Source organism: Scyliorhinus canicula, chromosome 16 (genome assembly GCF_902713615.1).
Source record: "Scyliorhinus canicula chromosome 16, sScyCan1.1, whole genome shotgun sequence".
Lineage (NCBI taxonomy): Eukaryota > Metazoa > Chordata > Chondrichthyes > Carcharhiniformes > Scyliorhinidae > Scyliorhinus > Scyliorhinus canicula.
The window spans coordinates 5606137-5631750 of NC_052161.1; the positions used below are offsets into that span (position 1 = coordinate 5606137).

The 25614-nt window shown below is 51.9% G+C and overlaps 1 protein-coding gene across 2 annotated transcripts in view; it reads right to left on the bottom strand.

The window, feature by feature from the left end:
- Nucleotides 1–1397: 1397 nt before the first annotated feature.
- Nucleotides 1398–25614, bottom strand: part of LOC119979564 (dynamin binding protein) — a 55798-nt gene continuing 31581 nt past the window's right edge. Inside the window, exons 2-12 of one of the 2 annotated variants that reach the window (XM_038821982.1) lie at nt 23931–24127; nt 21456–21555; nt 18395–18542; nt 17008–17025; nt 13970–14169; nt 10772–10902; nt 10076–10180; nt 8672–8800; nt 6686–7018; nt 4354–4533; nt 1398–1805 (exon numbers count right to left, since the gene is read on the bottom strand). In XM_038821982.1, coding sequence (XP_038677910.1) covers nt 1413–1805; nt 4354–4533; nt 6686–7018; nt 8672–8800; nt 10076–10180; nt 10772–10902; nt 13970–14169; nt 17008–17025; nt 18395–18542; nt 21456–21555; nt 23931–24127 — 1934 coding nt within the window. In that variant the 3' untranslated portion in view covers nt 1398–1412. The remainder of the gene's footprint in view (nt 1806–4353; nt 4534–6685; nt 7019–8671; nt 8801–10075; nt 10181–10771; nt 10903–13969; nt 14170–17007; nt 17026–18394; nt 18543–21455; nt 21556–23930; nt 24128–25614) is intronic. The other variant, XM_038821983.1, reaches the window with a different exon arrangement.

Below are 25614 nucleotides of genomic sequence, written 5' to 3' on the forward strand. Positions count from 1 at the left end.
TTCCCGCACCCCCTCCCCCTCCCCCCTCCCCCCCCCCACACCGCAACATCTTCCAGAGGCTCCCATTCATCCCACGTTGAAACGCCACCTTGAATCAGCCCCGACTCAGTGGGTACCAATCCACAAACACGGGCACATACCCCGTACCCGGGGCAGCACTGAGGGAGTGCCGCCCTGTCAAAAGTGGCAACTTTCGGGCGAGATGTTTAATTGAGACCCCCCCCCCCCCCGCCCGTTCTCTCAGTTGGAAATGAAGACGTTGGCACTCAGCTGAAGGCAAACTTGACATCCTCCACCTAATAATTATCCCTCTTCCAACATCGTCAAAAGCATTAGCTCAATGTTGTTCCATTGTTTTATTCATTCCGGGGATGTGGGCGTGGCTGGGTTGGGCCAGCAGTCCTTGCCCAGCCCTAATTGCCCTCGAACTGAGTAGGTTTACCCGGCCATTGCAGAGGGCAGTCAATCACGTTGCTGTGGGGTCTGGAGTCACGTGTAGGCCAGACCGGGTAAGGACGGCAGATTTCCTTCCCTGTGAAGAGGCGTCAGTGAACCAGGTGGGGTTTTGTTTTACATCAATTGGCAACGATTTCATGGTCATCGTTAGATTTTTAATTTCAAATTTGATTCCCCTGTCGGCCATGGTGGGATTGAAAGCCAGGCCCCTGGGTCTCCAGATAGCCAGGCCCCTGGGTCTCCAGATAGCCAGGCCCCTGGGTCTCCAGATAGCCAGGCCCCTGGGTCTCCAGATAGCCAGGCCCCTGGGTCTCCAGATAGCCAGGCCCCTGGGTCTCCAGATAGCCAGGCCCCTGGGTCTCCAGATAGCCAGGCCCCTGGGTCTCCAGATAGCCAGGCCCCTGGGTCTCCAGATAGCCAGGCCCCTGGGTCTCCAGATAGCCAGGCCCCTGGGTCTCCAGATAGCCAGGCCCCTGGGTCTCCAGATAGCCAGGCCCCTGGGTCTCCAGATAGCCAGGCCCCTGGGTCTCCAGATAGCCAGGCCCCTGGGTCTCCAGATAGCCAGGCCCCTGGGTCTCCAGATAGCCAGGCCCCTGGGTCTCCAGATAGCCAGGCCCCTGGGTCTCCAGATAGCCAGGCCCCTGGGTCTCCAGATAGCCAGGCCCCTGGGTCTCCAGATAGCCAGGCCCCTGGGTCTCCAGATAGCCAGGCCCCTGGGTCTCCAGATAGCCAGGCCCCTGGGTCTCCAGATAGCCAGGCCCCTGGGTCTCCAGATAGCCAGGCCCCTGGGTCTCCAGATAGCCAGGCCCCTGGGTCTCCAGATAGCCAGGCCCCTGGGTCTCCAGATAGCCAGGCCAGTGCCAATACCGCAATGGAGGCTACGTTTCCCACGGGAGGTGATATTTGGTCAGGTCGGTTCAACATAATGTCTTAAAAGAAAGAGAAGGTAGAGAACCTTAGGAAGGGGGTTCTGGACAACTAAAAGCACAGCCGCCAATGGTGGAGTGAGCCAACTGGGAGGTTGATAGGAGGCCAGAGAGGGGAGTTTTGTGACAAGTTTGGCTCACTCTGATACTACAGACAAGCTGCAAACATATCTCTGTGCCAGTGCTTTTTTGAGGGCTGTGTGCCAACGAGCAGTACGTACCCCCATTGTCCACGAGCCAGCGGTTTTGGCTGCCCATGGGATCTTGCTGTTTAATCACCCCGACCAGGTCTCCTTCCAGCAAGGAAACGTCCAGTTGCTGAGCAGCGTTGAAGTTCCGATCTGTCTGGAATAGTTTATCCGGCTCGTACTTCCCCAGCAAGGCTGCCCGCTGTTCATCAGTTTGAAACGTGGCCATTGGCTGCTGCAGGCAGAGAGCAACGCGGAGACAGAAGGTTAGACCGAGGAATTGGACTGAGTGTTCGAACCGGCACCTCCAGGCGATAAGGAGGGCACCTGACCGAATCTGTTCCCTCGCACAATCCAATCTATATTTTAACTGGATTTGCGCTGAACACGCTTGTCTACTAATCTCACTTTTGACATATTATTTCCACAACCCCCAACCCTCATTCATTCTCCCCAGTTCCAGATTTCCCAAGTGTGAAGATTCCCAACATCACCCCTGGCTCTCAATTAAAGGTTCTGACCCCCAGCCCCCCCCCCCTTCCTGCCTTTAATTTGGACCCCACCCCCCCATACCAGAAATAAATTACTTTCTCATTACGATCGTAGCAAATTCTTTTCAAAATCATTTTACTTTCCTTCATTGGCATCAATCTTCCATACTCAGGTCAATCGCAGGTCAGTCCATCCAAACCTGCCCTTAGAATTTAACCCTTTAATCGCCAGCATCACGCCCGCGAATCTGTGTTCTACCCCCTCCCCAAGGTGGGGAGCCCAGCACTGAACCATTGCTGCCGAGGGGCCCCCAATAAAGTTCTGTCTAACTGAAACATAAATTCACCGTCCCTCACCCCACCCGAGATAAAGCCCAACTTCCCATTAGGCTTTTTAATTACTTTTATTGTTCCATCCACTGGGCATTTCGTGATTTCCATACTGGAATCCTTAACTCTCTCTCTCTCTCTCTCTCTGCCTCCGCTCCTTCTAGTTTCTTATCACTTAGATCTTGGAGAAGGAAAAAAACCAACACAATGATCAAACCGTTTGCAAACGCCTGGGAATTAATGGAGCTTTATCCGGATTGGTCGTCACTGGATTCATGGAGACAAATGGCCGACATTTATGTCACGTTAGGAAAATTAACAGGTTGTCTGGTTGGATCAGATGGAAACCCAGGCCACTGAGTTGACCCAGGACTATCAGGACGGCATGGTCAAGATTAAGTGAGGCTTGGAGCTAGAAGAATGAAAGAGGGTTGGGCCGGTTAGATGCTGGGAGGTTGATTCCCCCTGGCTGGCAGGTCTAGAGATACAGGGCCTAGCCTCAGGATGTGGGGTTAGCCGTTAAACTGAGGAGAAGCTTTTCTCAGTCGGAGGGCGGTGAATCTTGGGAGTTTGGGCGATAGCAATGACTCAGTGGACACAATCCTTGCTGTTGAGTCACAAGGTTCTGGGTTCAATGCCCACTCCAGGACTTGACATGACATCCCAGTGCGGTGTGGAAAGGGCACAGCTGTGTCAGACATAGCGGTCAGGATTCTCCGAAATCCCAGTCAAGTGTTGACACTGGCGGCCAAACCAGCGCGAGCGACACCGGCATCAACGGCCCTCCAGGCCCAGGCAGTCACCCCTTCCCCGGGGCTAGTACGGCACCAGAGTGCTGTGCGCTCGCAAGCCGGCGTGTGGGTTGCCGTCTCCGCGCCGGCCCCCGAGCAATTAGGCGGAGCCGTACAGGGGCCCCGTGTGGAGTAACATAGCCCCCCCCCCCCCGGAATTAGCCCACCCGCCAGTCGGTAGGCCCCGATCGCGGGCCTGGCCACCATGGAGGCCCCCCCCACCAGGACGGCCCCCGCAGCCAGAACTCCGAGGTCCCCGCCGGCGGGACACAGCGGAATCCGGCCCATTGAGCGCGGAGAAACGCCGCACCGGTGAGGCAGCGACTGCGCGGGCGCGATTGCCGCTGATTCCCCGGTCGGATGATAATCGGCGGCCCGGGCGTTGGAGTGGAGTGGCCCGATTCTTGCGCCCCCCCCCCCCCACCGATTCTCCGACCCAGCCCGGGATCGGAAAAACCGGCCACCGTGTTTCAGATGAGATGAGATGCAAAACTCGGGCAGATATAAAAGATCCTTTGGCTCGAATTTGAAGAATAGCTGGAGAGGACTTCTGACCAATATTTATTCCTCAACATTACTAAAATAATCAGCACCTTTCTCTTTGTGCAATCTTGCTGTGTGCATATTGGCCGACCTGATGCTCACAACTCTATTTTATTGGTTGTAATGCACTTGGAGAAGTTTGATGATTGTGGAAGTGTGACATCAACACAAGTCTTTTTGTTTCATTCTCTCAGTCACTGACTTTACTCATTCTCTCCCCCAGGGGGCAGCGCTGCTCAGTCACTGACTTTACTCATTCTCTCCCCCAGGGGGCAGCGCTGCTCAGTCACTGACTTTACTCATTCTCTCCCCCAGGGGGCAGCGCTGCTCAGTCACTGACTTTACTCATTCTCTCCCCCAGGGGGCAGCGCTGCTCAGTCACTGACTTTACTCAAGGTCGAGGTTGATCCGATCTTTCAGGAACTGAGATCAGGGGTTCGGGTTTGAGGTAAGGTGAAGCTGAGGTAGATGAGCAGCCGTCATCTTCTATCAGGACAGAATGGACTTGAGGGGCTGAATGGTCTCCTCCAGCACTTATTTCTTATGCAGTCTTTGGAAGAGCTGACTGGATCATACTAACAGGACATTTGAGACACACAATAGCGCAGAACAAGAACACTAAACTCACCATTCCTGATATTTGCAGTCGGGATGATTGACGTTCCGTGTTCTTCCGGTCAAACGGTTTTCTAGAGGAAGGGAGTGTGTCCGGGAAGAAACTGAAGACTTGGAGTAACTGCATGGCTTTGAGATGCTGTTCCTGGAATGAGGCCACAATATTGGTGTCCTTACTCACCACGGCGATGAACTGTAACAGAGAAACCATCCATCGATCAATCGACAGACACAGACAGTAACAAACACTGCACACTCACATCATCCATTCATCCACCTTCGGCAGCAACCACTCAAAGCACAGAACAGGAATAAAGCTCCCTCTACACTGTCCCCATCAAACACTCCCAGGACAGGTACAGCACTGAGTTAGATACAGAGTAAAGCTCCCTCTACACTGTCCCCATCAAACACTCTCAGCACAGGTACAGCACGGGGTTAGATACAGAGTAAAGCTCCCTCTACACTGTCCCCATCAAACAGTCCCAGGACAGGTACAGCACGGGGTTAGATACAGAGTAAAGCTCCCTCTACACTGTCCCCATCAAACACTCCCAGGGCAGGTACAGCACGGGGTTAGATACAGAGTAAAGCTCCCTCTACACTGTCCCCAACAAACACTCCCAGGACAGGTACAGCGCGGGGTTAGATACAGAGTAAAGCTCCTTCTACACTGTCCCCATCAAACACTCCCAGGACAGGTACAGCACGGGGTTAGATACAGAGTAAAGCTCCCTCTACACTGTCCCCATCAAACACTCCCAGGACAGGTACAGCACGGGGTTAGATACAGAGTAAAGCTCCCTCTACACTGTCCCCATTAAACACTCCCAGGACAGGTACAGCACGGGGTTAGATACAGAGTAAAGCTCCCTCTACACTGTCCCCATCAAACACTCCCAGGACAGGTACAGCACGGGGTTAGATACAGAGTAAAGGAAATCGTGTAGAGGATGTGGAGAAAGTGATTCGAATGAGGAGAGGATCAGTTCTGTTGGGAGACAGGAGCAGCCGTAGTTATTCTCCCGAGATCAGCGGAAGTTAAACGTTGATTTAATTGGGGTGATTTCCAGCAGCAGATACAGAATAAAGAGAAAGGCTTAATCTATCAGCATCTCTCTGGACTGTTACACACTGATTCCCGCTGGGAAATACAGAGTAAAGCTGTAAATTCATCTGAACAACATCTTCAGACATTCTCCTGCTCATTACTTTAATCATCTCTTCAAACGTTTCTATCCTGTTCATTAAGGATGACCCGCCCTTTACTGAACTCTGCTGCCTCACTCTAATCAGCTGAATATTTTCAAAATGTTCAGTCATAAGGACGGCACGGTGGCACAGTGGTTAGCACTGCTGCCTCACAGCTCCAGGGTCCCAGGTTCGATTCCCGGCTGGGTCACTGTCTGTGCAGAGTCTGCACGTTCTCCCCGTGTCTGCGTGGGTTTCCTCCGGGTGCTCCGGTTTCCTCCCACAGTCCAAAGATGTGCAGGTTAGATGGATTGGCCATGATAAATTGCCCTTAGTGTCCAAAAGGTTAGGTGGGGTTACGGGGATAGGATGGAGGCGTGGGCTGATACGGTGCTCTTTCCAAGGGCTGGCCCTCCTGCGATGTTCCACCCCTGATTGGCCGAGTTCCTGACCGTGTGGGACACGTGTGGTCTCAGTGGTCAGAGCTCGGTGTGGCGGCTGCGGACTGCGTCCAACGCTGCCACACTCGACCGGGATCCGTGCCACAGACTGGGGGGGGGGGGGGGGCGTCCGCGAGGGCTGGGGGGGGAGGGGCGTCCGCGAGGGCTGGGGGGGAGGGACTGGTGGGGGTTGGTCTGTGGGGTCACAGATGACGGGTAGGGCCCACACACAGCTGCCGCCATGTTATACGCAGCCAGGAACCCGGCCATTCTCGGTGCCGAAGCTGAGAGTTTTACCCAGCACCCCTGCTAGCCCTTCACCGGCCCTGGAATTGCTATGGGGTCGGTGCCGATTTTTTTTGTCGTTAAACGCCCGCGAATTCTCCATTCGAGCCGGTATTTAGCCGCTGAAATGGAGAATCCAGCCGATTGTTTCAAAAACCATCCTGGGCACACTCAAGAAACTCACTACCTGTCCAAGAAAAGCGTATCTGCTTACTTTAATCTATCCAAAAGATAAAATTCCCCATTCAAATCTTTGCTATTGCTGCATGCTTGTTTAATCTCTGCATTTATACAATCTGCCATGGCCACCCTTTATCTCAATGGTAACCACAGAGGGAGTTCTCCAACACTGCCATTCAGTGACCCTAACGATGGCGGTCAGCAGACATGGACGTGTCCCAAGGTACCAGGACTCTCTCCCCCGTTTACCTGTGACAGCGGCTGAAGCTCAGTCAGTGTCAGCCCCACAAACTCCCGGTGAGCCTCAGCAAAGCTTCGCATCGAGTTGATGAAGAGTTCGTCCGCGCTCTTATGAAACTTTGGCAGTTCATCGAGGAGCTGGGCATTGAGCGCCTCGTAGTTGTTCTTGGCGGCCTGCAGTTCATCCAGGGTCTTTTTGTCCTTTACCTTCTCAGCCCTCTCCTTGCAGTTAAGATAATCCAGCAGCTTGTCGAAACGTTTGATGATCAGCTTGTAGGGCCCGGCGCACATCCCCAACAGCTGGTTGAGGGGAGCCATGACGAGCGTCTCCGTTCGCTCTTTCTGTCGGGGAAACAATTTGAGGAAAACGTTCTCAACCGTGTTTGAAAATCACCTCCGGAGCCTCAGGCCCCTCCCTAACTCCAGCCCTACAACCCCCTGAGATCTCCTATGCAGCCCCAACTCTTTCCTCAACTCAAATCGCTCCACCATCGGCGGCCGTGCCTTCAGCTTCCGGGGCACTAAACTCTGGGATTCCCTCCCTAAACCCCTCTGCCTCTCCCTATCTCTCTTCTTTAATCTTTTCCATAAACTGCCACACGACGATAGGGACCTGGGTTCGAATCCCGGCCCTGGGTCACTGTCCGTGTGGAGTTTGCACATTCTCCCCGTGTTTGTTTGTGTTTCACCCCCACAACCCAAAGATGTGCAGGGCAGGTGGATTGGCCATGCTAAATTGCCCCTTAATTGGAAAAAAAAGAATTGGGTACTCTAAATTTATAAAACAAAAATAGATTCTCCTCAAAACCCTGTCTGTTTACCACGCCTTTGATCACCTGTTGCAATCATAATGAATGGAGGAGCGGGCTAGAAGGGCCGAATGGCCTCCTCCTGCTCCTATTGTCTACGTTTCAATCCGAATGTCTCCTTAAAAGGTCTGATCTTTTATCTTGACACCGGCGATACGTAAATATCATTTGTGGGAACAGAACGTTGAATGTTGAGTTGGTTAACAGCTCATTCTACGTGCGAGGAGGGTCCGGCAGATCTGGGAGGTCTCGGGGCAAGTTCTCAGTCTGGACTGACCTTGACGGGATTAGGGCGTGAATTGTTCTGGGTTAGGCATGTTAAATGGACTAGATGCTGTGGTTTGAAGAGGCAAGAGTTCAGCTCCTTTTCCACCAACACACCTTTAACGGTTCAAACTCACTCTGCACAGATCTCTACAGATCATCATAAGCTCCAGAGTCCACCTGAAGCCCCTTTACGTATCAGTGTCAATCATTGAACACTTAACATAAATGAGACAATCATTGAACACTTAACATAAATGAGACAACTAATTGCAATGTTTCTTAACCCATTACTTAACAAGGCAGACCCACATCACCCTGGGATCTCCGCTGCGCACAGCCCCCCAGGTTGGCACTGAAGCCGCGACGCTCCGATTTCCCGGGTCGAGACCAGGATGTGAGGAAGGATGGACTGGGCTGAAGGGACCAAAATCCTGGCTCTAGTCCAGCATCTTAAGATAATAGGGAACGGGGAGAGAAGATACAACAATAGCAACTGGGGAGGAACATCTGGCCACTCCCTCCCGGAGCACCAGCTCCTGCCCCACAGGGGAAAAGAAGATCTGGAAAATTCTGCTCCCGCTCTGTAAGTGAGGGAGACTCGGAGGATTGGTCAGCACAGGGGGAGGCCATTCAGCCGATCGTGCCCTGTGCTAGCTCCAACCGGCGCCACTCTCTCCCCGCTCTGTCACCATAGTCCTGCAGCCCCCTCCTTTTCAAATGTTCACCTGCTTCCCGTTCAGACAGCGCGTTCGAGATCACAACGAACCGCTGTGTACAATTAGAAAGAATGTCCATCCCTCCCTCTCTGGTTCTTCTGCCAACGTCCTGACATCTGTGACAGCGAAAGCAGCTACTTTTTATTTACACACCCGACATTAAAGGCTGACTCACTATCACCGACACTTTGGCAATCACTCACAAAGTTGGTGAAGAGGTTGTCACTGATGAATCGATGTGCTCGCTGGAAAGTCTCCAGGTCTGAATGATTCTTCTCCCCGTACATGTCCAGGATGCTCATTGCCACCAGCACCTTCACTGACACTGATTCCTATTACAGGAGAGAAACACAGTCAGCTCCCAGTTTGACCCGGGTTCGCGGAACTGTTAGAAAAATAAAGGTAGTTTTAAGAGGTTTATATTTGTATTGGTAAACATTAGAAATAAGGTGTAGTTTTAAGTGGGTTTAATTTAATGTTTCTGTGTCTGGAAGGGTAAACCCTATAGTTAGATTCATGCTGGACAAAGGTGTTTTGCATGTGTGAGGCATGGTTAAGTTCCAATTGCGTCGCTATTGTGCTTAGAGAGGGCTACAGTGTGAAGAATAAATACAGCGGTACGTGGCCACTGCTTAGCAACTGGGGGTCTTGTAAGGTAGAGAAGGTTTTAAGTTTTAGTTTGGCTAATTTGATTACAATTGGGAGATGGGTAGTGAGAAAGAAGGCAGCTCTCACAGCTCTGCGAGAAGCAGTTGGCTTAGAAGGATAGAGAGGGAATTTCTCTTTCAGCTTTGCTGGAAGAAAAGCCATACCATGGAGTAATAGTTAGGAAAACAAGTGCAGAGGTCTGAAGAGCAGCTAGTTAAGGAAACTAGAGAAATGAAGAGAGGTTTCCAAGATGTCAGAGGTTAAATGTACAGAACAGAGCACTGTTTGGTGGAGACAGACAGAGCTGAGAATAAGGCTGAGACAACAGAAAGGAATCCCTGTCCATCCCCTGAACTCTTCCCCAACAATCCCCGTTATTCCCCTAAACTCCTCCCCAACAATTCCTGCCGTCCCCTTAACTCCTCCCCAACAATCCCCATTATTCACCTAAACTCCTCCCCAACAATGCCTGTCCATCCCCTAAACTCCTCCCCAACAATCCCCGTTATTCCCCTAAACTCCTCCCCAACAATCCCTGTCCATCCCCTAAACCCCTCCCCAACAATCCCTGGTCCATCCCCTAAACTCCTCCCCAACAATCCCTGGTCCATCCCCTAAACTCTTCCCCAACATTCCCTGGTCCATCCCCTAAACTCTTCCCCAACAATTCCTGCCGTGCCCTAAACACCTTCCCAACATTCCCCAACGGTCCACGAAACTCCTTCCCGACAATCTCCTTCCCAACAATCCCTGTCCATCCTCAAACTCCTCCCCGACAATTCCTTTCCGCCCCTTAACACCCCCCAAGTTGGTTACCAGCCACCCATGCACAGGTACTTGCAAGGATAGCGTACCCTCCCCACCCCTTAGCCCAAGGCACTGAGGCCAATGACACCCCAGCTGCTGACTGCAGCCATTGGCTCCGGCCCTGTGTCAGCGAGAATGTGCGACCCACTCACCCGGACATGTTGCAAATACAGAGACAGATCTCTGATGAAGGATTTAATGAGCCGCTCCTGTTCTCGAAACCTCCTCTCCGCCTCCTCAAACGCCTCATCCTTGATCTGAAAGAGAAAAGATGTTTCAATCATGCATCCAAAAAGAGCATTTTCTAAATGGTGGGAAATGGGAAGTTGATGAGAAGCCACAGAGATTGGAACTTCTGAACACACAGCTGATTGCAAAATACAGCAAGTAACCGTGTCACCTCTGAACTCCCTTTGAAATTGAACAACTCAAAGGCCAAGTTCCTATGTACACACACAAATAAGTATTTCTACATTGGCTGCTTATTTCCACATAGAACCAGTACCAATTCTTCCTCCCCTCCCTTACTCTATCTACTCTTCCTCTATCTCCCCCCCAACTCCATCTACGCCTTACTACATCTAACCTCCCTCCTCCATCCCATCCCACTCCCTCTATTTCCACACCTTCATCTACCTTCCCTCCTCCCTTTACCCTATATCCTCCCCACCTCCATCTACTCCCCCCCCTCATCTCTACCCTCCCACACCCTCTACTTGTCCCATCCCCTTCTGCTGTCTCCACTCTATTTCCCCACTCACTCTACTCTCCCCCCCTCCCTTCCCCCCTCGACTCCCCCACTCCCTCCATCCATTCGCACCCACCCACCCCCACCCCAATTCTCTTACCTGGGGGGCGAAACCCGTCAGGTGCTTGAGGTGACTGCTAACCCTGTTGGATTTCTTGATGATGGAGTGCATGCTGAGTTTCGAGATCTTGTCGATCAGTGAGTCCTCATCTCCTTTCCGATACTTCAGAACTGCACAGGGACACAGGACAATCAACAACGACAACTTGCCTCGATACAGAACTTTCAACCTGCCTGTGCTCTGGGGTGGGTAGGAGAAATCTCACGGTACCAATGGAAACAGAGCAGGAGAGTTCACCCATTCACAATATTTATTTCCCAATCACCATCTCTTAAAATAATAAACAGATTATCCGAATTATGGGATCTTGCTGTGTGAAAATTGGCTCTCGCGTTCCTTACATTACTACAGTGACTACACTTCACTGGTACATCATTGGCCCAAAACCACTTCTGGGGCCTGAAGTCGTGCAAAGACGGTATAGAAATGAAAGTTATTTCAAGTATCTCTTTATTAAAACATTCGAAGATCCGTCACAGGAGAGATCATCAAATAAAAACTGTCCCTGAACCACATCAGGAGATATTCAGACAGGTGACCAGAAGCTTGGTTAAAGGGGAGCATCTTAAAGGTGAAAGGGGGAAGCGAGGTAGTGGTCCAGGGATTTAGGGGGGGAATTGCTGAACTTGAGTCTCAGGCAGCTGAAGGCCTGGTCATCAATGGCGGAGCGATTAACATCGGGGATCATTAAGAGGGTAGGCTTAGAGAGCAGAGATCCCAGAGCATTGTGGGACTGGTCAAATAAGTTCCTACTCCTCAACCCGCTCCCCCCAGTCTAGCCCGTGAAGAAAGGTCAGCAACAGGATATGTCTGAACTGCTCAATCCTGGTACAGTGTTCCCCTAGTGTCGCTCAGCTCCTGATCTCATTACAACCTTGCTTCAAACATGGACAAAAAAATGAAAATCGCTTTATTGTCACGAGTAGGCTTCAATGAAGTTACTGTGAAAAGCCCCTAGTCGCCACATTCCGGCGCCTGTCCGGGGAGGCTGGTACGGGAAAAGAGCTGAATGCCAGAGCTGAGGTGAGAGTGACTGCCCTTGACATCAAGGCAGCATTTAAAAGAATGAGGCATCAAGGAGTCCCAGCAAAACTGGAGTCAATGGGAATCGGGGAAAACTCTCTATTGGTCAGTCATACCTGGCACAAAGAAGATGGTTGTGGTGGTTGGAGGTCAATCATCTCAGCTCTAGGACATCACAGCAGGAGTTCCTCAGGGTAGTGTCCTAGGCCCAACCATCTTCAGCTGCTTCATCAATGACCTCCCTTCTATCATAAGGTCAGAAGTGGGGATGTTTGCGGATGACTGCACAATGTTCAGCATCATTCGCGACTCCTCAGATAATGAAGCAGTCCATGTCCAAATGCAATATCCAGGCTTGGGCTGACAAGTGGCAACTTACATTCACGCCACACAAGTGCCAGGCAATGACCATCTCCCACAAGTGAGGATCTAACCATCCCCCCATAACATTCAATGGCATTACCATCGCTGAATCCCCACAATCAACATCCTGGGGTTAACATTGGTCAGAAACTGAACTGGACCTAGCCACATTAATACTGTGGCTACCAGGGCCGGTCAGAGGCTAGGAATCCTGTGGGGAGTAACTCACCTCCTGACCCCCCAAAGCCAGTCCACCACCTACACAAGGGACAAGTCAGGTGTGCGATGGAATACTCTCCACTTGCCTGGATGAGTGCAGCTCCAACAACACTCAAGAAGCTGGTCAAAGCAATAAACAAAGCAACCCATTGATTGGCACCCCCTCCACAAACATTCAAACCCTCCACCACCGACTTTCAGTCGCATTGTCCACAAGATGCACTGTAGGAACTCACCAAAGCTCCTTCAACAACATCTTTCAAACCATAACCATCTACCACTCACCACCCTGACTGGGAAATATATCGGCCGTTCCTTCACTGTCGCTGGGGCAAAATCCTGGAACTCCCTCCCTAACAGCAGAGTGGCTTTACCTACACCTCAGGGACTGCAGCAGCTCTAGAAGGCAGCTGATCACTACCTTCTCAAGGGCAATTAGGGATGGGCAATAAATGCTGGTCTAGCCAGTGATGCCCACATTACAAACATGTCCAAACTTTAGTCGCCATTTGTTCTTCCTTTGTGACCCAGTGTAACAGTTTTGAGTGAGTTGCCAGCTCAGTGAAGAAAGCATTGGTGTGGGTCTGGCCCAGACTGAAGGGTCAGCGGGTTTCTGCCCTAAAGGACCAGTGAACCAATTATGTTTTTGACGATAAGCTGATATCTCCATGGGGACCATTACCAAGAGCAGCCTTTTATTCCCCAAAAAATAAATTCAACTTTACAAACCTGTGGAATTTGAACTATTGATTCACTGGGTTAGCAGCCGCGAAACATTAACCCCTTAAACACAACCAGGGAGACACAGTGAAGGATCCATAACAGTGAGAGAGAGAGAGAGAGAGAGAGAGAGAAAAGGGGAGAGAGGGAGGGAAAAATTAACAACCTGAGAGGGGGACGGAGAGTGAATGAGGGGGGACAGAGAGAAGAGAGAGGGGGGGACAGGAGTGGGGGGGGGACAGAGAAAGAGAGAGAGAGAGAGGGAGGACCGAGAGGTGGGGACAGACGGGAGGGACAGAGGGGAGGGGCAAGGAGGGGGGACAAGGAGGGGGGGGGGGAGTGAGGAGGGAAGTAGAGAGATGGGGAGAGGGGTAGCGAGAAAGGGAGGCAGTAACGGTAGCACAGGTGGGCAGCACGGTAGCACAATGGTTAGCACTGTGGCTTCACAGCTCCAGGGTCCCAGGTTCGATTCCCGGCTTGGGTCACTGTCTGTGTGGAGTCTGCACGTTCTCCCCATGTCTGCGTGGGTTTCCTTCGGGTGCTCCGGTTTCCTCCCACAGCCCAAAGATGTGCAGGTTCAGTGGATTGGCCATGATAAATTGCCCTTAGTGACCAAAAAGGTTAATTGCTCTTAGTGAAAGTTTAGGAGGGGTTACTGGGTTAAGGGGATAGTGTGGAAGTGTGGGGCTCTTTCCAAGGGCCGGTGCAGACTCGATGGGCCGAATGCACTGTAAATTCTATGTAAGATTAATACACAGCGAGATCGAGAGCAAGGGATATGGAGTGAGAGAGGGAGTGAAAAAGAGAGAGAGAGAAAGAAAGGAGGAAGCAGAAGGGAACAGCAAGTCTCACCCAGGTCCTTCCTTCGCTTGTGCTCATTGATGTTAACATTGAGATCCTTCACAGCGAGAAGCGCCTCCCCCAGCAGCTTCTTGTCACGGTGTGACTCTGGCGTCGTGTTCAGCAGCTCCATGAGCAACAATGGGTACCTCATAACCCGCTGCACTGGCTTAATGAGGAAGGAACCCAGGTTAATGTAGTTGGTTTTGCCCCTGGATTACAAAATAAAACCCGTATTAGAAACTATTATTAAAACAAACCTGTTTCACAGTTGGGGCATTGTTTTCAATTCTGGACACCACACTTTCAAGAGGGATGTGAAGGCTCTGGAGAGGGAGCGGAGATTTACTGGAGTGTTCCGGGGATGAGGGACTTGAGTTAATGTGGAGGGACTGGAGAAGTTGGGATTGTTCTCCTTCGAGCAGAGAAGGTCAGGGTGAGATTTAATCGAGGGGTTCAACATTGGAAAACTATTTTGAGAGATATACAAGGAGAAAGTGTTTCTAGTGGCAGGAATGTCGGTAATCGGAGACACTGATTGAAGAAATTCAGTAACGTAAATGGAAGGGGAGATGAGAATTTTTTATTTTCCACAGGGAGTTGTTGTGATTGGGAAGGTGTTGCCTGGAAGGGCGGTGGAAGCAGATTCAGGAATAACTTTCAAAAGGAGAATTGGATAAATACTCGAAAAGGAAAAATCTGAAGGATTGATGGGCGAGAACAGAGAATGTGGGACTAATTGGACAGATTTGTCGAAGAACCACAGACACAATGGGATAAATGGACTCCTACTGCGCTACAGGATTCTATCATTCCGAGAGATCTCTGCACTGTACAATATTCCACAGGATTTCCCTTTACTCGGCCGTGAATCCGGCACGTTCACCTGACTGCCCAATCATTAACGTTAGACTGATCATCGCAAAAAACGAGAGGAGACAGAGTGGGCTGTGTCAATGGGAAGGGAATGGCTCACTGCATTGGTGAACATGATGAACAGGTTTATTCCCTGCCCCATGTGCCCGGAATCACTTACGGCAAACGGGACACCAGGAATGACCCCAGCCTGCGGATGACAGTACAGTACAGGCTCTGTACCCAACCGCGTGCTGTACCTGTCCTGGGAGTGTTTGATGGGGACAGGGTAGAGGGAGCTTTACTCTGTATCTAACCCCGTGCTGTACCTGTCCTGGGAGTGTTTGATGGGGACAGTGTAGAGGGAGCTTTACTCTGTATCTAACCCTGTGCTGTACCTGTCCTGGGAGTGTTTGATGGGGACAGTGTAGAGGGAGCTTTACTCTGTATCTAACCCCGTGCTGTACCTGTCCTGGGTGTGTTTGATGGGGACAGTGTAGAGGGAGCATTACTCTGTATCTAACCCCGTGCTGTACCTGTCCTGGGTGTGTTTGATGGGGACAGTGTAGAGGGAGGTTTACTCTGTCGGCACAAATAGAATCACACAATGTATTACTTACCCATAACATTGAGTAATGTTGATTAACACCAACAGTATGGGTTAACAATATTAGACAAAAAACACGCAGGCTGGAGGCAGCAATGGGTTAATGAGTTTAATAGAATTTGTGTTTGGGGCGGGGTGAGGCTGCAGTGCATTGATTACACAGACGTGAGGTGCTGGACACAAGGGGGTTGCCGGGTGATAGAAAGGAAGGGTCACTCCACGTGATAACCTTTAGTGACAGATTGAGCTGGGTTATGCCATGCTGGCTGCAGCCAGTTAGAGCGGAAAAGCAGAACAGAGGCACCGCATCTTCAACTACTCTCTCTCTCTGTCTCTCTGTCTCTCTCTTTGCCTGTCTCTCCCTCTCTCTCTCTCTCTGTCTCTCTCTCTCTCTCTCTCTCTCTATGTCTCTCTCTCGCTCTCTGTCTGTCTGTCTGTCTCTCTGTCTCTCTCTCTCTGTCTCTGTGTCTCTCTCTTTGTCTGTCTCTCTCTCTCTGTCTCTCTCTCTCTGTCTCTCTCTCTCTGTCTGTCTGTCTCTCTCTCTGTCTCTCTCTCTGTCTGTCTCTCTCTCTCTCTCTCTCTCTATGTCTCTCTCTCGCTCTCTGTCTGTCTGTCTGTCTCTCTGTCTGTCTCTCTGTCTCTGTGTCTCTCTCTTTGTCTGTCTCTCTCTCTGTCTCTCTCTCTCTCTCTCTCTCTGTCTCTCTCTCTCTGTCTGTCTCTCTCTCTCTCTCTCTCTATGTCTCTCTCTCGCTCTCTGTCTGTCTGTCTGTCTCTCTGTCTCTCTCTCTCTCTCTATGTCTCTCTCTCTCTGTCTGTCTCTCTCTCTCTGTCTCTCTCTCTGTCTGTCTGTCTCTCTCTCTGTCTGTCTGTCTCTCTGTCTGTCTGTCTCTCTCTCTGTCTGTCTCTCTCTGTGTCTGTCTCTCTCTCTCTCTATGTCTCTCTCTCTCTCTGTCTGTCTCTGTCTCTCTCTCTCTCTGTCTCCCTCTCTGTCTCCCTCTCTGTCTCCCTCTCTGTCTCCCTCTCTGTCTCCCTCTCTGTCTGACACACTCTGTACCGATTTGCGGCCCAGTCTCGCCCTCTCCTTCCCCCACACTCCCATCAATGTTATTCCCTCCAGTTTTTCTCTCCTCTCCTGCTGAAGAGGTCAATCCAATTTGGTGGGGTTTGGGATCAATTTCTCCATTCTCACCAGAATGAACGAGCCTGGCTTATGAACTATGGGGGCATCGCCGTCCTTGGCTGACATTTGTGCCCACACCCTCCTCCGCACACTCCACCTCAGCATACAGCCCACAAGCTCGTCCCCCCCTGCACACACTTGGTAATCACCCTCCCCCTCCCCCCCTTTCCCAAGCATCCCCACCCTCCATACGGTCCCTCCCTCCACACCCTGAGCTCCAACCCCAGTGCAAGACGGACCTAACCCTAACCCTACCTGCCCCCCCAACACATCCAGACCCTCCCCTTCCCCCCCCCCCAACACATATCCACTCGTTTGAAAGCAGGCGCCACAGAAATGCACAAGACCTTGGCTGCAGTAAGCAGGAGCAAGTGATGTTAAGGTGAAAGGTCGGAGGGTCAGACTTACCACTGACGATAAATTGCCCTGGAGGAGGAGCAGTTTGGGAAGAGGGGGAAAAAAAAAAAAAGAGTTAGCTGGAGAAAACATCAGTAAATTCCACAGAGCCGCCACCACAGGCTCCGAGACAACAGAGTCGCCAATAACCAGAAAGTCTAGTCAAGGGCTCCTTCGACAGCACCGTCCTAACCCGCCACCTCCACCACCCAGCAGGAAAAGGCAGCAGACGCCTGGGAACCCCACCACCTGCAGGACCCCCTCTGAACCACCCTGACTTGGAAAAATCGCCGTTCCTTCACTGATCGACAATGTTTAATGTAAAGATCGTAAATGGTTGGCGAAAGGCAAGCCAGAGGCCAGAGTGACACAGAGAGGCAGACATAATTCTTCGCCCTTTACCAAGTAGCAGTATGTAAACATTGTGCCTGTCACACCTCCCCCTTCTTGCCAGCAGGGGGTGTAATCAGGCCCCTGGATGTCAGCTGCGCTGCAGTGGGGAGAACTCATTCCCCTCCGAGTCAGATGGTAGTCGGTTCAAGTCCCACTCCAGAGAGTGGAGTACAAAATCCAGGTTAAGGCTCACAGATGTCGCACCCACAGTTGCTAAACCAGAGAACCACAGAAAAGTTACAGCACAGGGGAGGCCATTTGGCCCAACTTGTCCATGCTAGTCCGAGGCCAACCAGGTGCCCTTTCTAACCCCACCTTCCTGTACCTGCCCACAGCCCTGTAGCTTAAAGCACTTCAGGTGCAGCCCCAGGCACCTTTTTAGAAGAGTTTGGGGTCTCTGCCTCCACCACCACCTCAGGCAGCGAATTCCAGACCCCCACTCAACAGATGAGACACAAAAGATGTGCAGGTTGGGTGGATTGGCCATAAAAAATTGCCCTTAGTGTCCAAAATTCTATGATTAACCTAGGACAAAAGTTCGGCAGAACAGCGTGGGCCGAAGGGCCTGTTCTGTGCTGTATTTCTCTATCTATCTAAAACGGTCTCGCCTGCCCTATCGGGTGGATGTGAACGATCACAGGGCAGTATTTTGAAGAAGAGAAGGCAAATTCTCCCTGGGACCAACATCACTAAAACAACATGATCCGGTCATAATCCCATTGCTGCGTGTGGGATCTTGCTCTGCTCAAATTGGCTGCTGCATTTCCTACATTGCGGCAGCCACGTCAAAGGTACTTCATTGGCTGTGAAGAGCTTTGGAAAGTCCCGAGGTGGGGAAAGGGGCGATATAAATGCAAGTCCCTCCTTTATTTAACCTGTGTATGAGTAACTGCACTTCCAAAGGGAACCTGTTGACTAGGAGGCACTCGGAACCTGTGACGACTCATTGCCAACCCGTTTATAAACACATCTGACTTGCTACAAGCTGTCACTTGTCGCTGCTTACCGGAGGTGATCCAGGCAGGCATTGACATGCCCCTGAATCTCTTTGTCCTTCTCGTACATCTCCAAGAGGGCGATGGCCTCCTCGTGGTTTTGACAGTAAATGTTGTACATGTCCTCCAGCTCATTCCTGAAGGAGAGGAACACGTGACCTGGACAGGGTGGGAAAGAGCAAAAAACATTCGTCAATCCGATGGCCTGGGCACAACGTGCTTAATCCTGAATGTCAGCACTGAGATATCATTAACAAAGTCAATCATTCCAACATCAAAGCCTCTAGTTTAGAACAGTTAAAGGTTCAGGTGACACTCGGAAAGAAGTGGAGGTAAATGGAGTATTGCTGAAAAGAGAGATATGCTGTCGAAGCTTTTTATCTTGCACTCATCAGACCAGACACAGGAACGCCAAATTTCAAAGGACAATTGAAACTGGAAAAGGGGGGTGCTGATTGGGTGATCGAAACAAACGGCACGTTCCCTCAGTTATTCCTAATAGACAGAGTGCAGACTGCACTCAACCAGCCCGATCTTCCAAAGCCCAAAATAGCTCTGCTGGTTGATGGATTGGGCAGCACTTACTGAACAATACGGAGTGCGCTATTAGCTACACTAACAACCAATTAATAATCAGTGGAGCTCGTGATGTGGCTCATTTACCCTTTCTGGTAAGCGTCAGGCATTCCAGTGCAGCCAATGGGCCGGGATTGTCTGTTTGTGAGACCGTGTTCTCCTCCCGGAGCTGTATTGCACCAGTTTCACGATCCCCTTGTGGCCGTAAAGCGGGATGCAATTCAGTGTTCCACGCCAGGAAAATTTATTCATGGAACACGAGGGATTCCAGGGAATCCTGCAATCGGGCCGCCATTTTGAGGGTGCGGCCTGATCGCACGGTCCGGCGGCCGGCCACCCCCACCCCGTAAATCAACCACGAACCCCCCCCAATCTCCAGGTTTGGGGGGCTACCTGCCCCAGGGATCCCTGTAATGCCCCCCCCCCAGGGACCTCTTCAATAGGTGGACCCCTCCCACAGGGACCCCTGTTATAGGGGGACCTCGCACAAGGATCTGCTGCCTAAAGGAACCCCCCTCCACAGACCCCACCCCCTCCCACACAGACCCCACCCCCTCCCACACAGACCCCCCTACCCTAGAATAGGGACCTCTGCCTGGAAGCTAGAGAGTGCAGACACCGGCTGTGGGAAGCATTATAGCTGAAGTACGCAGCTTGCAGCTCCACCTGGGAGGACAGCAGCTGCCTCAGGTTCCCACAGATCCACTATCTGCAATTCATTCATAGCTTTCCAGTAGTTCTCTGTGATTGACAGCTTGTCAAAGCCACCTGCAGCTTTGATCATTTCATATCCCTTCACCTTTCAGTGGCCTAAGTGGTGAAACCCCAATGTTTGTCAACATTGACCACATTTGGGCGGCATGGTAGCACAATGGTTAGCACTGTTGCTTCACAGTACCGGGGTCCCAGGTTCAATTCCTGGCTTGGGAGACTGTGCGGAGTCTGCACGTTCTCTCCATGTCTGCGTGGGTTTCCTCCGGGTGCTCTGGTTTCCTCCCACAAGTCCCGAAATTTGGACATTCTGAATTCTCCCTCAGTGTACCCGAACAGGCGTCGGAATGTGGTGACTAGGGGCTTTTCACAGTAACTTCATTGCACTGCTAATGTAAGCCTGCTTGTGACACTAATAAAGATTATTCTGATGATAAAAAAAGAGGTAACTGCGGTGAAATCACAGCCTTGAGTGATTGGAATGCACTTACATCTCTTTGATGTGGTCAATGTTTACACAGACGGGGGTTTCACCACTTCAGCCCCTGAAGCGTGAAGGGATATGAATGTATCAGAGCTGCAGGTGAGCTGTCAATCAAAGACCAACGGGAAAGCTATGAATGGCTTGCAGTTAATGGCCTGTGGAAACCAGACACAGGCACAGCTACTCCCCATGGACACATGGAGCTGCAAGGTAAGTATTACAGCTATAATGCTTCCCACTGCCACCCCCCCCCCTCCCCCCCCCCCCCCCTTTCTGAACTGCTCTCTAGCTTCCAGGCAAGGGTCCATTTTCTGGGTAGAGTGGGTCTATGTGAGGAGGATTCCTTTAGGCAGAGACTTCATGTGGGGGATTCCTCTCTTCCAGGGGTCCCCATATTACAGGGCTCCCTGTGGGGGGGGGGGGGGGGGTCTGCTAGAGGAGGCGTGGGCAGGCAGTGTATTGTTTGGGGGGGGGGGGGGGGGTTTGGGTGGTCTCTACCAGCGTGGCCCTGGCATGGAGGACCTCATGGTGGGCCAAAGGGGGAAACTGTTGCTATTGAGCTGAAGGTGCAGATCACTCCGGGCGGAGCCAGTCGGGTTACTCGGAATCGGACCGGCACAGAGCCCAATTTGGGGATCTCACCAATTCACCCGCTGAACCCGGACCGCGCATTCCTTCCAGAGAGAGGCTCTTCCCTCTGGTGTGGGCGGGGGGAGGGGGAGGGGGGGGGGGGGGGGGGAGAGACAGGTTGTTCAGGACTGATGTCTTTACTGTCACATAAACAGCAGAGAAAACCTGAAGTTCCTCCGTTAAAAAGCTGTTGATGCTGGGGTCAACAGAAAAAGTTACACCTTTGTTAGATAGGGATAATAAAGCTACAGAACTCTGGCCCAGGTATGGGGGCGACACGGTGGCACAGTGGTTAGCACAGTTGCTTCACAGCGCCAGGGTCCCAGGTTCGATTCCCATCTTGGGTCACTGTCTGTGCGGAGTCTGCACGTTCTTCCCCGTGTCTGCGTGGGGTTCCTCTGGGTGCTCCCGGTTTCCTCCCACAAGTCCCGAAAGACGTGCTCAGTAGTGGATTGGCCATGCTAAATTGACCCTTAGTGCCCAAAGATGTGCAGGTTAGGTGGGGTACCAGGGACAGGGCAGGGGAACGGGCCTGGGTGGGGTGCTCTTTGGGACAGTCTGTATTCCCGATGGGCTGAATGGCCCCCTCCTGTTGCAAAGCGAGTGGAATGTTTGGGGAGTGCCTGATCATGGCTCTGGCTGCATTGGGTTGAAGTGAATGTTGACGTTACCTATGCTGTCCGTATACTCCAGTTCACCGAGCAGACGTCTGGAAACCTCGATAACCGTGTGAATGTTTCCAAAGAGGGCTTCACAGTCCACCTGCTGTAACTGAGAACAGAGCGGAAAACTGGTCAGATAGTGACAGGGCCAGGGATTGCCCTCCCCTCCCCATCCCTTTTATCACCTTCCCCCACTCTGCCCCACAATGGGAAGGGGTCCCGCGCTGTCAGAGGGTCAGTACTGAGGGAGTGCCGCACTGTCAGAGGGTCAGTACTGAGGGAGTGCTGCACTGTGAGAGGGTCAGTACTGAGGGAGTGCTGCACTGTCAGAGGGTCAGTACTGAGGGAGTGCTGCACTGTCAGAGGGTCAGTACTGAGGGAGTGCCGCACTGTCAGAGGGTCAGTACTGAGGGAGTGCTGCACTGTCAGAGGGTCAGTACTGAGGGAGTGCCGCACTGTCAGAGGGTCAGTACTGAGGGAGTGCCGCACTGTCAGAGGGTCAGTACTGAGGGAGTGCCGCACTGTCAGAGGGTCAGTACTGAGGGAGTGCTGCACTGTCAGAGGGTCAGTACTGAGGGAGCGCCGCACTGTCAGAGGGTCAGTACTGAGGGAGTGCCGCACTGTCAGAGGGTCAGTGCTGAGGGAGTGCCGCACTGTCAGAGGGTCAGTACTGAGGGAGTGCCGCACTGTCAGAGGGTCAGTACTGAGGGAGTGCTGCACTGTCAGAGGGTCAGTACTGAGGGAGTGCCGCACTGTCAGAGGGTCAGTACAGAGGGAGCGCCGCACTGTCAGAGGGTCAGTACTGAGGGAGTGCTGCACTGTCAGAGGGTCAGTGCTGAGGGAGCGCTGCACTGTCAGAGGGTCAGCACTGAGGGAGTGCCGCACTGTCAGAGGGTCAGTACTGAGGGAGTGCTGCACTGTCAGAGGGTCAGTACTGAGGGAGTGCTGCACTGTCAGAGGGTCAGTACTGAGGGAGTGCTGCACTGTGGGAGGGTCAGTACTGAGGGAGTGCCGCACTGTCAGAGGGTCAGTACTGAGGGAGTGCTGCACTGTCAGCGGGTCAGTACTGAGGGAGTGTCGCACTGTCAGAGGGTCAGTACTGAGGGAGTGCCGCACTGTCAGAGGGTCAGTACTGAGGGGGTGCTGCACTGTGGGAGGGTCAGTACTGAGGGAGTGCCGCACTGTCAGAGGGTCAGTACTGAGGGAGTGCCGCACTGTCAGAGGGTCAGTACTGAGGGGGTGCTGCACTGTGGGAGGGTCAGTACTGAGGGAGTGCTGCACTGTGGGAGGGTCAGTACTGAGGGAGTACTGCTCTGTCGATGATGCTGGTTTGTTGATGGGTTGTTTACTGTCTGCCCCTTCAGATGGATGGTGAAGATACTGAGCTTTGTGTCAATGAAGAGCAGGGGTGATGATCTCAGTGTCCTGACCAATCAATATCACTAAAAATAGATGATCTGGCCAATGCTGTTTGTGGAGTCTTGCTGTGCACACTTTGGCTGAGGTGTTTCCTACATTATCACGTGACTAGCCGTCACACGCGCTTTATTGGCTGGTGTGAAAGGCCTGATAGAAATGGAGTACTTTGCTTTTTCCATGTGATTTTGGGACAGTAAATCCCAGCAGGCTATTGGACAGGAGGATAGACGGGTAGAGGGTCTTCCTCTCCTCACCCAGAGGGTCTGTCCCAGCTGGAAAGTGATGGTAACTAGGAAGCCCTGGGATTGGGAATTGGGATTGGTGGGGGAGAGGGTGCGGGGAATGTTTCCCTCACTATCCACTCAGGAATGTCGACGGACAGCGTGTCTTTACCCAGAGTGCAGTCCCCTCAACACCATCTCAAACCCCACTCTCCATTTTCCTCTTTATTCTTTCATGGGCTTCACTGGCAGGGCCAGCATTTATTGCCCATCCCTAATTGCCCTTCAGAAGCTGGTGCTGAGCTGTGTTCTTGAGCCGCTACAGCCCTTGAGGTGTAAGTACACCCACTGTGCTGTTAGGGAGGGAGTTCCAGGACGTTGCCCCAGCGACAGTGAAGGAACGGCGATATATTTCCTAGTCAGGGCGATGAGTGACTGGGAGGGGAACCTCCAGGTGGTGGGGTTCCCAGGTATCTGTTGCACTTGTCCTTCTAGATGGTAGTGGCTGTGGGTTTGGAAGGTGCTGCCTAAGGAGCCTTGGTGAGTTATTGCAGTGCATCTTGTAGATGGTACACACGGCTGTCACTGTGTGTCGGTGGTGGAGGGAGCGAATGTTTAATGTGATGGACAGGGTGCTGTTTTGTCCAATTTGTGTTGAGCTTCTTGAGTGTTGTTGGAACCACACTCTCCCAGGACAAAGCTCCCCCTCGAGTGTTACCCAGGGAGTGCCGTGTTGACCAAGCTGATTCACAGGCGAGGCTCAGTTCAAACGTTGACCAGATTCACCCTCGCCCACTCCTCGCATTGGAAATAGCCACATCTGCAACCCCCCCCCCCCTCTCACCTGTTTGCTCTGCAGTGGGATGAGCACTTTGTCCACGCACATCTCCAGGTCCTTGATGTAATCGGCCTCCGTTTGCAGCAGCTCCTCGATGACCTTTGCCCTCTTCTCCATCATCTTCTGCTCGGGGTTGTGTGGTGTGGCTGTGATTGGTGATGGCTCCGGGGGTGGGGGGTGGTCAGTGGATAAAAGCGTCATGTCTAGGAAGGGTTATAAGGAAGAAGCAGCCGTGATTACTAAACAGCGCCAATCTCACTCCAGCACAATGCAGAAGCTCTTGTTCCAGAGTCCAACACCTTTGTTTTAAAATTCATATCTTTGTCTGCAACTTTGTTCTCTTTGGCCATATCCCTGTCTATGAAAGAAAGAGAAGTTACATTTATATAGCGCCTATCACATCAACCAGACCTCTTAACGTGTTTTACAGCCAATGAATTATTTTTGAAGTGTAGTGACTGGTGGAATTTGGAAAACATGCGGCTAATTTGTGCACAGCAAGACCCCACATGATAATGACAAGATAATTTGTTTCTCTTAATGTTGATTGTGGGATGAATGTTGGCCAAGACACCAGATCGTGAGGCTCTGGAACTCTCTTCCTCAAAAGGCAGAGGAAGCAGAATCTTTGAATATTTTTAAGGCAGCGGTAGATAGATTCTTGATTAACAAGGGGGTGAAATGGGTGGCACGATGGCACAACGGTTAGCACTACTGCCTCACTGCGCCAGATACCCGGGTTCCATTCCGGCCTTGGGTTACTGTGTGGAGTTTGCACGTTCTCCCCGTGTCTGTGTGGGTTTCCTCCGGGTGCTCCGGTTTCCTCCCACAGTCCAAAGATGTGCAGGTTAGGTGGGGGTGACAGGGTAATGGGGATAGGACGGGGGACGGGACCTAGGTAGGGTGCTCTTTCAGAGGATTGGTGCAGACTTGATGGGCTGAATGGCCTCCTTCTGCACTGTCGAGATTTTGGGCAGTATTCTTCCACCCCACCCGTGCAACATCACCATGGGCGGGGTGCAGACCATGTAAAGGTCCGTTGACATTGGGCGGGAATGTCCAGTTGCCGGGTGGGTGCGGCTGGTGAATCCCGCCCCCTGTGAAAGGTTATCGGGGGCTGGCTAATATGGGATTGACATTACAATCAGTTCAGCCACAATCCTATTGAATATCAGAGCAAGCTCGAGCGAGTGAGTGGCCAGGTCTAGCTCCAAATGCAAATGTTCGTGGCGACCATAAAAGAAGAAGATGAAATGAGATACAAAAGAGGGGATAGAGGAAGAGAAAGAGAAACGCGGGGGATGGAAGATAGAGAAAGAAAGAGGGAATGAAACAAAGCAAAGTAGAGATCTCAGCAGATCTGGCAGCATCTGTGGAGAGAGAAGGGAGCAAACGTTTTGAGTCTGGGTGACTCTTCCCAGTTCTCCCCAGCTTTGACAAAGAGCTCCCCCCCCCCAGACTGGAAACGTTCGCTCCCTCCTTTTCCACAGATGCTGTCAGACCTGCTGAGATAGTCCAGCATTTTCTGTTTTTGTTTTCTGTTCACCCTGTGTCCACCCTTCCCTCCTGTTCACGGGAAATCTCACGGCCATTGCTGCCGTCACAGACAGAGCACACAACGATTTTAAACTGCTCAGCCCAGGACAGCAATCCTTCAGCAGATTAAGTCCCGTGAACCATATGTGAGTGT